The following is a 17,349-nucleotide window of genomic DNA, read 5'->3' as shown; positions in this document are numbered from 1 at the left end:
ACACTAACATTATCCAACAAATATGCGCTGTATGTATACCTTTACAATCCGAAAAATGAATAAATATATATACATAAGTTGTTAATTCCTATAAATAATTAAATATATCACATTAAAGATCCGTTAGTAAAGTAAGAAAAAGACTTTTGAAAAATATTTTTTGAAAAATAAATCATTTTTTAGAAAATATTTTCTTTTCTAGTGTTTGGTTGCGTTATAGAAAACTGTCTTGGTGTGTTTGGTTCATTTTCTGAAAAATGAGTATAAATGTATAATTACATATTTTATTATTTTATTTAAAATATAAAATAATATAAAAATATATAAATAATAATATAAAAGAAAAAGAAAAAGAAAAAAAAAAAAACAAAGGTCCGGTTCTGGTTTCGCCGGAAACCAGAGCAAACTGCCCAAAATTAGACCGGCCAAAATGTCTAAAAATACACAATTTATATACTCAAATTGTAAACAGAGTGATACTACACGTACTCCCACATTCTACTCCATTTTATATTCCCTACTTACATGTCACTCTTTGATTCATTTAAAATCATGTGGGCCACAGTTTTTATTACTTTTTTTTCATCTTCCTCCCATAAAATAAAGACATGTGGCGGGAGTTTTACTTCCTTGGAGTACATATAACATTTTCCTTACAATTTTTATGTACTAAATGTTCACAATACATACCGAATGTTCACAATTTACATATTGAATGTTTACAATTTATATACTGAATATTCATAATTTACATATTGAATGTTCACAATTTTATATACTAAATGTCTACAATTTACCTACGAAATATTCACAATTTAAATTGTTAAAATTCAGTATGTAAATTGTGTATTTTAACCTGAGTCCATAACATAGCTGTCACATTTCATTTTAACCCGACTCGTCTCACGAATAAAGGCCCGTAAAACGATTTCACACAAAATTTTATCATTAGTTAATTATATCATGTGTTATAAATAGATATTTTAAAAATATTTAATTAAAGTCGCTGTGTCAGCCTATCACCTTATCTACAATAATGTGCTATAATGATTATTAATGAGGAAAAATTCGTCAGAATAACTTACATTTTTTTTTTTGTTGGAAACGAAACTGCATTTCCCACCACTCGTTTAACTCTTAAATAACGTTTACGAAGCATCTAGAAAATAAGTACAGCTACCATCTCCATAACAGCTAAAGTAAAGGAGTACACGTATCAAAGTCACCGACAGGATCTGCCCTGAGGGCGGGCAAGATGGCCACCTGCCTTGGGCCCAATGTTGATATGCCCTTACCTTGTTGTTGTTCTTTTTTTTTTTTTTTTTTTTAAATAAAATTGAAAAAATTAAAAATAGTACTTGAACTCTCAAATTATACTATTTATTTTTATTTTCTCACAAAAAAGTTTGATATTGACATTTCCATTGGAACAACAGAATGAAGAACCCATCATATCTTGTCACAGGAGTAAAAGTGATGGAGTAGAAAATTGGAGTTCATGTAGTAGAACTCTTGAAAAAAATACTTGCATATGTAAAGATTTGAATTAATGACTTAAAAATTATTTATTAATTTTAAATCTAAATAACAATTACAACCATTTGATATAGTTAATAGATATATATTAGCAAACGTTGAATTAATTTATAATTACATTGTATATCGAGGCCCAAAATTAGCATAGACACTACTCCAAGGCTACTCTAAATGTTTTTCAATAACAAAATTATATGTTAAAAAAAATTCAAAATTATCATTTAATTATTTTCAATTAACCCATACAGTTTTTAACTTTATATATTAAGAGCCCTTGTGTTTTATCAACCATTATTGCATGGACCATGGTCCACACAGCTGTGTGAACCAAAAATAAAAAGTACATTATTTTTGTACTGAAGGTACATTATTTTTGTACTAAAGGTACATTATTTGATATATACTATCAAATAATGTACATACAGTACAAAAATAATGTACCTTCAGTACAAAAATAATGTACTTTTTATTTTTGGCCCACACAGCTATAATTTGCTTGTATTTTATTTTGCCCTGAACCTGTAAAATAATAGGATAGGCACTGCTCACAACAACTTAAATTTCTGAGTGATATATATATATATATAGACTTAACTCATAAGTATATTTAAGATCTGAGGCAAAGTTCAAAATTCGGCAGTGTGAAGATTATGTTCATACTAATATCTGATCTTGTCTGTTAAGGCATTAAATTATTGTGATGTATACATCTTTCCAAATGTCTTGTCAAGTACCAAAATATCCAATAGCAATTATAAATGCATCCCAACCAGAACAACAGCTTATCATTTATACATTCACTACATACTCCTTGAAATGGCAATTTTGTATCCTTTTGTCTACGCCTTTTTGGCCTTGCTTGGCAGCTTAGCTACTCCGCTGCATTGCCTAGCCCATAATGATCACAACAAACACGTTGCCCTCTTTGTGTTTGGGGACTCAATCTTTGATCCTGGCAACAACAACTACATCAATACTATCACCGATGCCCAGGCTAATTTTCCCCCCTATGGTGAAACATTTTTCAAGAATCCCACCGGCAGGTGGTGTGACGGTCGTACCGTGCCAGATTTTATTGGTAAGTCTTGCTTATCTAATATCTACCTAAGTGATTACTTGGATCTCTGCACTCATTGATTATGGTTGCTTACACGTACCCGTACAGCCCAGTTTGCCAAACTGCCATTAATTCCGGCGTATTTCGAGACTCAGCAGCGTGGAATTGTGAATGGGGTGAACTTTGCATCAGCTGGCTCTGGCTGTCTTGCTGAAACCTTTCCCGGTTTGGTAGGTAAAGAAACAGGGCATATAGATTTGCCCCTACAAGGGCTTAAACGCCAAAAGTTATACTGTTTGATAATAAATGGTTGTTAGCTGATTGGTTAGGAGGTATAGACCCTGTTTGGTAAATAATCGACTTATTAGTCCATTTTAGCTTATTTGACCACTATTAGTTGTTTGGTTAATAAGCTTTTTGTAACTCCAAAATATTAAAATTCAAAAGGCTACTCAAAACAGCATTTTCAATTAGTTTTGTGAGAAAAGAAATTATAGCAAACAACTATCAGCTAACAGCTAATCTATCAAACAATTTTTTACAATCAGCTAACATTATTAACTAATTATACCTTCTAACCCAATCAGCTAACAGTCATTTACCAAACAGGGCCATAATTAGTTGATAATATCAGCTGATTGCATAAAGTTGTTTGATAAATTAGCTGTTAGCTGATAACTGTTTGGTATAATTTTTTTTCTCAAAAAGCTAATTGAAAATGCTGCTTTGAGTAGCCTTTTGAATTTTAGTATTTTGGAGTTGATTTTTTAATCAAGTAAAGTAATTAATAGTGGTCAAATAAGCCAAAATTGACTGATAGACTGATTATTTACTAAACAGGGCCATAGGCACAACTTTATTTTATTATACCACTCATTTTCAAGACAAAAATACTAGATGGACTCCCAAAATCATACTCCCAACTTTTACTCCCATTTGTGTTCAAATTTGATTGGAGGATGGAAAGAAAGGAATAGATAAACATCATGCCTCCTATCAAATTAACCAATCAAAGCATGCCAACTCATATGGAGTAAAAAATGGGAGTATAAATTGGGAGTATATGTAGAATTACTCTTTTCAAGACATGGGTGTTGAACTTGACTCTTTTAGGGCTTTACTGGCCCCCAACAATGACTAACACCTCCCGCTTTCATGATTTTGATTCCATATCATCTCCAATCCAGTTAAGTGTAATTTGATTTTGTGCAGGTAATTGATCTTCATACGCAAGTGCAATATTTCAAGAATGTTACAAAACAGTTGAAGGGGAAGCTGGGGGATAAGGAATCAAATCAACTGCTGTCAAATGCAGTATACATGTTTAGCACTGGCAACAATGACTATTTCAGCGTCTTCAGTCCCTTGTCCAACAACTCTGCCTTCTTTAATTCATTTACTCATGACCAATATGTAAACTTGGTGATTGGTAATTTCACTACTGCTATCAAGGTACCTTAATTAGCTTCTACAGTAATATACAATAATACCCGCACCGACTTAACTAACTAGTTCAGTAGACAGTATTTAGAAGAAAAGATCATTTTTCAAAACTCGTCAGTAGGAATGTGGGATTATGCCCAAAGTGGATAAATCTCTTGTGGACACCGGCACTTGACCCTGTTTGTTGGATCTCTGAGTTACAGTGATTTACATCCTCTTACAGGATTTCTTTGTTTAAACAGGAAATATACAAGGAAGGAGGAAGAAAATTTGTGGTATTTTCTACTGTACCACTAGGCTGCGTGCCATCTACTAAGGTTCTCAACCTTCAACTAACCAATACTAGTGGGTGCTTCAAGGAACTCCAGGAATTGGCAAATATGCACAATAAGGCTTTACTGAAAGAGCTCATCAATCTAGAGAAGACATTACAAGGATTTAAGTATACCTACTTCGATTTCTACTCCGCTATCACTGACGTTATTGCTCATCCATCCAGATACGGTACCTCATTGCATTCAATCTTAATTTTCCCTTCCAATTAACGCGCATTTAGCCAAAGACCTTGTGGTCAAACGACATAGCTGTGACTCTTCTAAAGGGGAGTTCATTAGTTCGAATTCCAGTGGGGATGTTGATTATTTGTTGTACTTTAATATAATCTGATACTATATTGTAACAGAGTTAATAGAACTCAAAAAAACGTGTATTTATATATATAAATGAACACTTAAAAAAAGGTTCGTTTATGTTTTCAGGTGTCAAAAATGCAACCACAGCGTGTTGTGGAAGTGGCCCTTGGAGAGGACTGCCAAGCTGTGGAGGAAAAAGGAGCCAATTGACAGAGTATGAGTTATGCGAGAATGCTGGAGATTATTTGTTTTTTGATCATGGTCACCCCACGGAGAAGTGCAACCGCCAGTTTGCTACATTGCTTTGGAATGGTGTCCCCAAAGTGGTCCGACCTTATAGTGTCAAATCCTTATTTGAGTAAGCTGCTAGCAAATTTTAACTTTTAAGGTTGAAACTTGATAATAATTAATAAATCTATTTTGAATAATTTTTTTTTGTTAATTTAAGCTGCTAGTTCTTTGGTGATCTGAGTGATGCTTGTTTAAAGATACTGTTGAATTGGCACAATTTTAACACACTAGTACACTTTTTAGAATTTTTTTTTTTTGAAAACTACACTTTTTAGATTGTTAGAGCAATAATTACAATCTTTATTACAACCATAAAAATCAACAATAACACACTAGTACACTTTTTAGATTGTTAGAGCAATAATTACAATCTGTACAACCATAAAAGTCAACAATAACACACTAGTACACTTTTTAGATTGTTAGAGCAACAATTACAATCTGTACAACCATAAAAATCAGCAATTGGATGCCTTCAGTTAGGCCCCCACAATAGCCAATTTTGGCTCAAAATTTAAGAACAAAATATGAATTAAAGTCTCACAACAAATGGGAATGGCTTACATGGCAATGGGATATTTGTCCTGCAAGGTTGGGATTTTGCAGGTTAACAATGGGCCTCACCATTCATTAATTCCGCGCCTCACGCGCCTGGGCGCGTAAATTTTTTTTTTTTAATTTTTTATCTCAGTTTTTATTTTGTTTTTTGTTTTTCCTTTTCTTTTTTTTTTCCTCCCTTCCTTTTCTCTTTCCTAATCACACTTACAAAAACACCTCAAAATCTACACCCAAGTTTTAACTATTGGGGAAGGCCTTATGTTGCTTACTTGAAAATTATAAAATTATTATAAGTTTAATTTTCAATGGGAGCAACATTTTGAGGTAAGAAGAATGATATTCCATAAGGAATGAAATAGTGAAGGAATAGAATAGGAATTGAATTCTATTGTTTGGTTCGCGAAAGGAATAGACTTTAGTAATTATATTACCGTGTTTGGTTGGTTTAAGAAATAGAAATGAAATATGTTTTAAAAAACATAAATACCCTTATAAAATATGTAGTAGTAGTAGTAATAATAATAACAACAACAACAACAACAACAACAACAACAACAACAACAACAACAACAACAACAACAACAACAACAAGGACATTCATGTTATTATTATTAAAAATTTATTAACTTTTATAGATTTTATTATAATAAGATTCTTTAAATATAAAGAAATACAACTCTATTACAATGTAGTATTAGCACAAATATATCCACTGAGGTTCGAACGTACTTCCATCATCCATGTGCAAGTGTTAACCGGGACACCGGGTACCACTAGACCACAAGGTCTTTGGTTGTGAACAACAACATTTGTAGATGCGAACAACAACAAATTCAGCAGAAATCTTCTACTACAGCCAACAGCAAGTTGTTGGTTGCAGTAGAACTGTAGTAAATTTTTAGGTCCAGAAGTTTTATATAATTATTGTTATTTTTATATAATTATTTTTAATTTTAGGTAATTATAGGTCCATTAATTATTAGTATATGTATTTGTGTTAAGTTTAATTTTTCAAATTATAGACTCAATCATAACAAGATTTCTGTAAACTTTTCCTTCACTATTATAAATAGAAAAAATTAAACCCTCCAAGCCAAATTTTTTAACTTTCACTACAGAGTGTTTTTCTCCATTTGAACCAAACAAACTTTACATTGATTCCGGTCAAATTTTATGATATGTTTCAAAACTTTCATAAATACTCATATACTTTTGATTTTTATATTTTTATATTTTTATTTTCATACGCACCAAACTATAATAAAATCATAACAAAATTATTGCTAACAACAAATAGAATTTGTTGTTGTGAGCGTCCCTCAGAGTTAGATGGAGCCCCGGTCCCTTGTGTATGGGAAGTCGCCTCTCTCCTCGTTGGTGGCATACTGCCGCCCACAAACTACAAAAATAACACCTTAGTCAAAACAACCAAGGGTTATCCGCAACCTACTAGTTCTAAACAAGTACTACGTAAGAAATAGCTAATACATAGCAACAAGGTACACCCAGAAGGATCACAAAGCACAAACTTTCCTACCTGCCTAGCTAACAGACAAGAACTTACCAACAAGTTGCACATCTTTCAGGTGCAGAAGCCACAGTTCTAAACAAACAATATTAAACACGCTTACACGCACAACATCAATAAGCATGTGCAAGGATCTCACAACCTCACTGCGTTTCTTAAGGAGTTATAAATCTTAGAGAAGTTATAAAATCTTAAGGTCTAATTCTTAGGCATATTCCTAATGGTCAATTGATAGGCTCTTACAGTCAATCCTTAGCAACCTCTAGGACCTATAACCTAGGGCTCTGATACCAACTTGTGACACCCCCGATTTCCAGCTCTAGAACATGTATGTATGTATGTATGTATTCAAATATTAGTCGAATCAAATATACTTTGAATCGTATTAGAATTCGAATAAAATTCGAATTGAAATATGTATTCGAATCATGAATCGAATTAAAAGTATTTTATTAGTTTATACCCCTAAGTGGCGATGGTGGTGGTGATGGTGGTGTGGTGTGGTAGTTTTGACGATGGTGGTGGTGATTTTGGTGGCGGTGGTGTGTTAGTGCGTAGTGGTGGTGGTGATGTTGGTGGCGGTGGTGTGGTAGTGGGTAGTGGACTAGTGGTGGTGGTGGCGGCGGTGGCAATGGTTGTGATGGTGGGTGTGTAGCGGTGGTGATAATGGTGTTGTGGTGGTGGTGTGGTAGTAGTGGTTGTGGTTGTGGTGTTGGTGTCTGTTGGTGTTGGTGTTGGTGGTGGTGGTGTAGTGTTATGGTGGTGGTGATGGTGTGATTGTGTTGTGATATGGCGGTGTTGTTGGTGGTGGTGATTGTGGTGGTTTTGTTGTTGAGCTTTTTTCCGTTGACCAAAATAAATATTTTCTTTTGCTATCATTTTCTTTGAGTACCCAAACATTAGAAAATATGATAAATGACTTAAAAGCTTAACCAATATGGTCCTCTCTTTGTTTAGCCGTCAGACTTCCTTTTACTCAGGACGAAATTGGTAATTTTGCTATAGTTAATGGATCATTTCAGTAATTAACTCATATGAAAAAGTAATACTACGTACTTATAGTAAAAAATGTACTACTAATTACGAATAAAGTGTTTGCTACTTATAAGAGATATTGTAATACTTTTGAGGACAAATGTAATATTTTTACATTTTGATGTAAAAGTGTAACATTTTTATCAAAAATATTACATTTTCACTTATAAATAATGTTGGCAATTGTTTGTTACTTATAAGAGAAAATGTGATACTCCATATTTTTTCGGATAAATGTAATACTTTTAAATCAAAATGTAAAATTATTATATTTTTTCTTCAAAAAAATTACATTTTTTCATATAAGTAATAAACATTTTATTCTTTATTAGCATTACATTTTTTCAGTATAAATACTACATTTGATCTTCATTCGACTTATCTCACGGACAAGAATTAAGGAAACCGTTTAAAATATTCATCTTTTCTAGAAGTCTTGGGTGACCAATCCACATTATACAACTTGGTTTCCTAAAACTTGACGTTTCTTCCTTTGATTTGTTACTTTTCTGTAAATTTCTTCACTGATAAATTAGACATTTAAACCCAAAACTAATTTTCATTGACAAGTCTTACGTTCTGTTTTATTTTTTCCCAACTTTAACGAGCTTTTCTTCTGCATTCAAATCTAGATTATGATTGTTGGCGGCGTTTCCTATTTTTCTTGTTATATATACTAGTTTTGTACGTGCATTGCGCGAATGAGTTAATACGCAATGTTTATATTTAAATAAATATTTGGAAGTATATCAAGAACGTGCATTGCGCGAATGAGTTAATACCCAATGTTTATATTTAAATAAATATTTGGAAGTATATCAAGATTATATAGGAGAAGTTTATACATGGGTAATTGAATGTCGATTTTTTTTTATTTAAGTATCTAACTCAAAGTATATGAATCCAGGATAATATAGAAAATTCATTATAATTATTACTAAAATAAATGTTTGCAACCTTGTAAAATCAATAGTCTAAATATTTGGTCTAAAATAAATACTACTTTTTGTTTGAATTTTTCTAAGTGTTCTTAATTCTCTTTTGAGTAACATTGCCATTGTCTTCATCTTTACTATTTGTTCTCTTTCTTTTTGTTGGTAGTGTGTTATTTGCAATTCGGTTATTGTTAGTAGCATAGATGACAACGTCATGCAATGAGATTATGATATAGGAGCTATGGACTTTCCTTTAGGTGTTCTGCTTGGGGTTCATTTGGTTCAACCATTATTGTTGAATGAGTTATTGTGGATAAAGAAATCCCTAGTTTAAGAAAAAAGATTAAATAAGTTAATAAAAATTTGAAAATTTAAGATATTATGTATTCCAAAGATATTAAAAGGTAGTTTCCGGCTTCAATTTGCTGGGTAATGGGTTATTTGAGTACTTTCATTGTCAACAAATCCCCCAGGTAGCTAATATGATTGGTTTCAAACTATTCTTTTTTTATTTTTTTCATGTTATTAAAGAAATACATATGTATCATTTTTTTGTGTAACTACTAATTTATTTAATTCAATAAGAGTAAAATAGAGTGATTCCGCTTCAATTTGTTAGATTATTTGAGTACTCTCTTTGTCAACCAATCCCCAAGTAGTTAATGAGAAACTTAGACTATCGTGGTCTTGATCTAAGATTCTAAAAGAGTCTTCCAACTATTAAATCCAATTACTAGATTTGTTAGATGACCTTTTAACTATTCACTGATCTAGTGCAAAGAATAGAACAAGGAGTATTATGCAGATAATGTGCAAGAGAATAATAAAGCAGTAAGAACACCAAGAATTGGTAATCTAGTTCGGAATCTCAATTCCTACATCTGGGGGGCATCACTCTGATTGCCCAACTCTTCATTGATCAATCTTGAAATGTATCACCAGTTTACAGTAGAGAATCACACAGCAACTCTAGAAATCTTCATCATCACCATTCCAGAGTTCAGCCTTGAAGAGTTGAAGAATACTTGATCTCCCGATCTTCTTGAATTGAGGCTCCCCCTCAATCGTAGCGCCACTGGCATTCAGAGTGATTGCTTGCCCAATACTTCATTAAGAAGATGCATCTTGAATCAAAGGTAGGCTTTGTCAAGATATCTTGTTATCACATCTGAGGAAGCTTTCCCATTCAGATCTTTTGTATTTTTATTCGTCAGTTCGATCGCTGGAAATCTTCCTCATATATATATATATGTTGCCCAGCTTCGGTTAAGTTTGAAGCAGTTAAATTTGAAGCCTTCGTAACTGACTCTGATTCCTCTTCTTGTCTTCCTTGTCTTGGTTCAGTGTTTCTTTCAGCAAGCTGTCTTTAAGGTCTTCTAATCCTTCTGCTGAACTATAGGAAACCTAATACATCATAAGATAACTTGTTTTTGAACTATCTGCTGAACTAACATAATTGTCACAAGGACTTGTTACAACTTAGGGAGTTTCACAAATAATTTCCTTTTTAGCAATTTTTATTAACAATCTCCCCCTTTGTAGCAAGTTTCTTGGCAATTTACAACAATCTTCCTAAAATATCAGAGATAGTCAAAAACAGCGTTCATTCAAAACACAGTCCAAAAACAGAATTAAACAACTGACAGAATATAAAGATGATTATACCATCATACAAAACAAAAAGGACCATAAACTAACATAAGACCCTATTACAAATAACCCATTTAATCAGTGGGATTTTCAGACTATCTTCTTCATCAAAAAGAGGGTCTATCTTCAAGTAACCAGGTAACCAAGTAGGTCTATCTTCAACTAACCAGGTAACCAAGTAACCAAGTAACCAAGGACCAATGTTTAGAAGGTTGTTTCTACTCCCCCTATTGCCAGGAACTTGTGAATCTGTAGCCACAAGACTCCTTAGCAGGACCAAGCAGAAAAGACAACCCAGGTTTTAGAAAAGAATCATTCAGATTCTGAGGACTCATCCTCCTGACTGTTTGCGGTGGAATCAGCTTCAGGTGCGATGGAATCAGCTTCATGTGCAGTAGATGTATCAGTGGGTGTTTCAGTGACAACAGCAGTCATCTCTTGATCTCTCAATCTCAATTGTTCACGTAATTGCATCTCAGTTGTTCTCTTTTCAACAAGTATCTGTATGATCGTGTTAAGATCTCTGATGCTTTTGTCAAGGTGCTGGGCTGTGAGTTTGCTGGTAAATGGTGCATCAAGGTTCAGAGCTGGGGCTGAGCTGCTTGCATGTTCTGGAAAGATGTCAAGCACATGACTTCCTTGTTTGAGTCTGACATCGATTGTTCTGACTTGAGGTGCCTCCATAGGCTCATTTGGTTCTGGTTTGAACCCTTGTGAGCGCAGAACTCCATAAATTGTGCAGGGAAAAGGCAATTTTACCTTGCTCTCCTTAGACTCTGGTTTTCTGAAGGATGCCACATGTTTGAAGATGATGTCACCTAAGTCAACAGGAATACATTTGCCTATCTTGTAGATCAGGGTGGCCATAAGAAAGTTTAAACCTCCTCGGTGTTCATTTGGCATCCAGTTTGTCATGGCCAGTTTGTGCAGTATAGCATACTTTGTTGTGAGAGATTTTGCTGGCAACATGTTGGTTTCAGCAGGCCAATAGCTGTATGTTCCTCCTGTAATGACCTTCGTGATTGTATTTGCACCAATAACAGGGTCTTCAATGTCACTTGCATCTATGCCCAGATACAGATTGATGGTACGTGTGTCAAACTTGTATTCGTTTCCTCTCAGCTAAACACGTCCATAAACATGTGAGCCGGCATCCTTGATAGTCTTCAGAAGGTTTGCATAAAATTCCTTGATGGCAATGGGTGGATAGCTAGTCTGAGTTGTTACAGACTTGACAAGGTTTAGCTTCTCAAACACTGGCATAAGTTGGCACTGAGACTTGAACTTTTCAACATCAAGATACCTTTCGCTCAGGATTTTCCTTTTGTTTGTTGAGTCCCATCTTGCAGCATACTCATCAGATAGGAATTGAGGGGTGATTACTTCAAGGGGTGTTACGGTAGAGACATCCGGTTGGCTTTCAGATTGCTGAGTTTGAGTGGTGTTCTTTTTTCTCTTTTTACTAGCAGTTGTTTCCACAGGGACATGTTGTTCAGCAATTGGCTGTTTTTTCTTGGTTTTTCGTGTTGGTGAGGGGGTTTCCTTCTCCTGTTGTGCTGTGGATGACCTGGTTTTTCGCCTGGTGACAGGGGCGGGAAAAACATGAATTTTTGCCACAGGATTTTTGTCCACATGTTCTTCCTGAATCTTCTTCTTTCCTTTTGCCTTTGCTTGGTTCTTCTTCACTTGAGACAATGGCAGATTGTCTTCTTCATCAGTTTGTTCTGCAACTGGTAATGGCAGATTGTCTTCTTCATCAGTTTGTTCTGCAACTGGTAATTCTGGATTGTCTTCTTCATCAGTTTGTTCTGCAACTGGTAATTCTGGAGGATTTTCTTCATCAGTTTGTTCTGCAACTGGTAATTCTGGAGGATTTCCTGTTTCAAACTCAACTGCAACTGGTAATTCTGGAGGATTTCCTGTTTCAAACTCAAAATCTAGTGGAGAATCATCAATGGGGATGGTAGGTGTTGTTTCAGGATTTGGTTCGGATTGAGGTTCAGACCTAGTTTCATCAGTATGAGAGTTTTCTGACTGGATGGGGAGAGGATTTTCAGGATTTTGATGTTCAGGAATTTCTGTTTGTGTGGTTTGTGGTGATGGCAAAGACAGAATTTTGTCTTGTGTGGGTTTTGTAGTTTGTGGGATATTCAGGGGAATAGACAGTCTATTTGTGAGAGAGGTTGATCTTCTATGTTCATCCATGATGTTAAACAAGTTGAGTTTGGTGAAAAGGGAAGCAGGAGGATCAAGTTGATGAGGACCATATACTACAGCTGACTCTGGGTTGACATTATCAGACACGGGTAGATTTTTCTCAAGGACAGGCAATTTTTCATGTTCATCATCTATTGGTTCTTGTTTTACAGACACTAAGGGCATAGGTTTTTCTACAGTGACATTTTCTGGGTTAATGTCATCCTCAGTATTTGGTAGAACAATTATATCCTGAAAAAAATATTAAAGGCAGAAACTATGTTGTTCATGTGTAGTCATTTATATAAAAAAATGAAGAAAGGAGGATGTTTCATAATAACCTCAGGATCCTTGGCCTTGGCTGTTTCTTCTTTCTCGAATGCAAGTGGTTTGAGGAACCCTTTCAGGTAGTCTAGTTGCTCTGCTCTTGAGTACCACGACCAGATTGGTTCTCCTCCTGGAGGTTTTATCTTGTTGTTAATTATCATGACCATCTCTCGTGATGCTTGATGTTGAATTTCAGAGGGATATCTGTTTGTGAGTCTGGAGAAATCAAAATATTGGGTTTCATCTTGATCCATTGTAGAGCTTCGTTTCGAGATTTTTGATTTTGTGTGAGAATGGCGAGAGGGTTTGCAGCTTTGAGAGATTTTCGTGATCTTTGATTTCCCCTAACTGCAACTGGTTTTTCAAAGGTCGAAGGACTCCATGATGACCTGCTTTTTCGGGTCACGTGATGAGGCTTGAGGAGAGTGGGAGTCGTGCAGATTTGACAGTTGTCTTCTCCGTAATTAATGCTATAGTAGTTTGGTCAGTCGGGTACACTGTTCCTCAGATATTGTATGCTTATCAAGACAGATATTAGTATAGTGCGAAAAAAAATTATAACAAAGAGGAGTTTGAGAGAAATAGTTTGTGATAAGGACAAAAGAGTGTCCCACTTACTGTACTAGTTCGGTGGACCATTACACATGCCAAGTTCTGATTTTAGGATGTTGAATATGGTCGGATCCAGTGCCTTTGTAAGTATGTCTCCCAGTTGTTTGTCTGTTGGTATGTAGTGCAATTTTATGTCTCCACTTTCCACAAGATCCCTGATGAAATGATGTTTGATATCTATATGCTTAGTGCGGGAATGCTGGACAGGATTTTTTGCAATATTGATAGCACTGGTGTTGTCGCAGTGAAGATCAACACTATTGAACTTTAGTCCATAATCGTTCAGCATCTGTTTCATCCATATGAGTTGAGTGCAGCAACTCCCAGCAACTATGTATTCAGCTTCTGCCGTAGATAATGAGATTGAGTTTTGCTTCTTGCTGAACCATGAGACAAGGTTTTTTCCTAAGAAAAAACACCCTACCGATGTACTTTTTCTGTCCTCCAGATTTCCTGCCCAGTCAGCATCACTGTATCCAAGTAGTTCAGTTCCTGAGTCACGCGAATACCATAGTCCATAATTCACAGTCCCCTTAACATATTTGATTATTCTTTTAACTGCATTCAAATGTGCTTCCTTTGGATTTGCTTGGAAGCGTGCACACAGACCTACACTGAACATTATATCAGGTCTGCTTGCCGTTAGGTACAGTAGGCTGCCAATCATACTTCGATAGAGTTCGCCTTCAACAAGTTTTGAGTTTGAGTCTTTTGATAGTTTTATCGTGGTGGAAAGATGTGTTTTAGCTTCCTTAGCAGAGTTAAGACCAAATCTTTTGACCAAGTTTTGGGCATATTTGGTCTGTGACAGAAACAACCCTGTTTCCATCTGTTTTACTTGTAGACCCAAGAAGCATGTTAGTTCCCCTATCATGCTCATCTCAAATTCATTTTCCATAACTTGAATGAACTCCTTAACATTTACAGGGGATGTTGAGCCGAAAATGATGTCATCTACATAAACCTGGGCCACAGTTATGTGACCAGTGGTCTTTTTAACAAACAGTGTTTTGTCTGCCCCACCGCGAGTGTACCCATTTTTCAGAAGATATTGTGTGAGCCGTTCATACCATGCTCTTGGTGTTTTTTTCAGACCATAAAGGGCCTTTTTCAGTTTGTAGACGTAATCAGGATACTGTGGATTCTCAAATCCTTTTGGTTGAGCTACGAAGATTTCTTCATTGAGAAGTCCATTCAAAAAGGCAGTCTTCACGTCCATCTGGTTCAGTTGAAAGTTCAGAATGCAGGAGACGGCCAACAGTAATCTTACTGACTCAAGCCTGGCCACAGGTGCAAATGTTTCTTCATAGTCAATCCCTTCAACTTGTGAGTAACCTTGAGCCACCAGTCTGGCCTTATTTCTGGCCACATTTCCCTGTTCATCGGTTTTGTTTCGAAAAATCCACTTTGTGCCTACCACATTTGCATCTAAAGGACAATGTACAAGATCCCATACCTCATTTCTCTCAAATTGAGCAAGTTCATCTTGCATAGCCCTTATCCAGTCTTCATCTTGGAGTGCTTCTTTGTAATTCTTGGGTTCAAATTTTGATGTGTAACACGCGTACCCAGATAACTCAGCTAGACTGCCTCTTAGCATTCCTCTGGTTCGAACACCGGCGGTGGGTGTCCCCAATATGTTCTCAGTGGGATGATTCTTTTGAACATGTGTGGGAACTTGCTTTGTCAGTGTAGATGGATGGTTACCTATATTTGGTTGTTGTTCAGTGGGTGGTTTTGAGTCCTCTGATTCCGATTTTAGCTCAGATTTCTTGATGCCTTCTTCATCGTCTGACTTTCTTTGGTATTGTTCAGTGTCTGGATCAGAGTCATCTAGTTCAGAGTCTGACTCAGATTTCTTGACTCCTTTTTCATCAGCTGTTTTTGTTTGGTTCTGTTCAAGATCAGCAGCTGGTAGGTAATTGCCAACTAGTTGCGGTTGATCATCTACAATTACATTGACAGATTCTTGGACAGTCTTGATGCGTTTGTTGTAGACTCTGTAGGCTCAGCTATTTGGTGAGTACCCTAAGAATATGCCTTCATCACTCTTTGGTTCAAATTTTCCAACCTTTTCTCTGTCATTTAGGATATAGCATCTACTGCCAAAAATGCGAAAGTACTTCAAATTTGGTTTCCTTCCTCGCCACAACTCATATGGTGTATGCGACATCCCAGGTCTAAGATACACTGTTGATTATATGACAAGCAGTATGAACTGCCTCTGCCCAAAAGAACTGAGGAAGGTCTTTGCTGTTTATCAAGACTCGAGCCATTTCTTGGATGGTTCGGTTTTTTCGCTCAACTACTCCATTTTGCTGGGGGTTTTTGGGGCTGAGAATTCATAGCTGATCCCATTTTTGGAGCAGAAGGTTGAGAAGTGCTGATTTTCGAATTCCCTACCATGATCTGACCTAATCCTCACAATTTTACCAATATGCAAGCCCTTTTCTTTTTGCAGCTTCAAACACAGTTTCTCAAAATGTTCAAAGGTTTCTGACTTGTTTCTGAGGAACATTACCCAGCAAAAGCGAGAGTAGTCATCAACACATACAAAGATATACCTTTTACCTCCCAAACTTTCCACCTGTGTTGGTCCAATTAGGTCCATATGCAGAAGATCTAGACACGAAGAAGTTCCTATATGATTGAAATGTTTGTGTGGGGTTCTGGTTTGCTTTCCCAACTGGCACGGGCCACATACACCAGTTTCCTTTACTTTGAACTTGGGGACCCCCCTTACACATTCATGACTTATGAGATGGTTCATATCTTGATAATTCATGTGCCCAAGTCTTTGATGCCAGAGATCTGTGTTGTCTGTGGTGGTGCTGCAGCACAAAAGATTCGAAGACAAAATATAGCAATTGTCAGAGGATCTTATACCTTCCATAATAACTTTGTTCAGTTTGTCCTTAACAATGCATCGATCTTTCGTGAATCCTACATTCAACTTTTGGTCACACAATTGGCTGATGCTGATCAGATTTGCTTTAAGACCCTGTACCAGTAGTACCTTCGATAGTGAGGGTAGTCCAGCTACATTGAGGATCCCAATACCCATGATGTCACCCTTAATTCCATCACCAAAGGTTACTTGTCTAGTATATGGAATCACATTCTTGAGGAATTCTTTACTGCCAGTCATATGCCTAGAGCAGCCACTGTCGAAATACCATTTTCCCTGTTATTTTCCAAGAAGCATAGAGTAACAAACTAGATCAGATTTTCTTACCCAAACTTGACGACTGACTGGAGTGATCCATTTCTTTTGAAATTTGTCAGTTCTCTGATCACTATAAAACCTGTAACATTCTGATCTCGTGTGGCCTTTCTTGTAGCAGTAGTGACATGTTGGATTATATTTCCTTAAAATCTTCTGGTGGGTTTCAGCATTTGTCCAAGTGCTAGTATCTGCAGGGACAAACTTAGTAGTGAAAGAATTTTGAGAGTTTTGAGTGTACCCCAAACCATTTCGAATGTTAGGTGATCTTCCAGAGTCAAGGATTTGATTGAGAGTTGATGTTGTGTTCATCATTTGAATCTGTT

At 35.8% G+C, this 17,349-nt stretch overlaps 2 protein-coding genes across 2 annotated transcripts; one reads left to right on the top strand and one right to left on the bottom strand.

Annotated features, from left to right (window-relative positions):
• Window positions 1–2,233: 2,233 nt before the first annotated feature.
• On the top strand, window positions 2,234–5,096 carry LOC116028772 (GDSL esterase/lipase 1-like). Its single transcript, XM_031270588.1, has 5 exons — window positions 2,234–2,614; window positions 2,702–2,823; window positions 3,806–4,045; window positions 4,279–4,540; window positions 4,795–5,096. Exons 1-5 carry the CDS (start codon window positions 2,353–2,355, stop codon window positions 5,028–5,030), a joined length of 1,122 nt encoding a protein of 373 aa, XP_031126448.1. The 5' UTR covers window positions 2,234–2,352; the 3' UTR covers window positions 5,031–5,096.
• A 5,881-nt stretch (window positions 5,097–10,977) lies between these two features.
• LOC116029584 lies at window positions 10,978–13,355 on the bottom strand. Its single transcript, XM_031271635.1, has 3 exons — window positions 13,203–13,355; window positions 11,796–13,113; window positions 10,978–11,729 (listed from the first exon to the last, which is right to left on the bottom strand). Exons 1-3 carry the CDS (start codon window positions 13,353–13,355, stop codon window positions 10,978–10,980), a joined length of 2,223 nt encoding a protein of 740 aa, XP_031127495.1.
• Between the last annotated feature and the right edge of the window lie 3,994 nt (window positions 13,356–17,349).

Source organism: Ipomoea triloba, chromosome 9, assembly GCF_003576645.1.
Source record: "Ipomoea triloba cultivar NCNSP0323 chromosome 9, ASM357664v1".
Lineage (NCBI taxonomy): Eukaryota > Viridiplantae > Streptophyta > Magnoliopsida > Solanales > Convolvulaceae > Ipomoea > Ipomoea triloba.
This window is presented reverse-complemented; position numbering and strand designations above follow the sequence as displayed.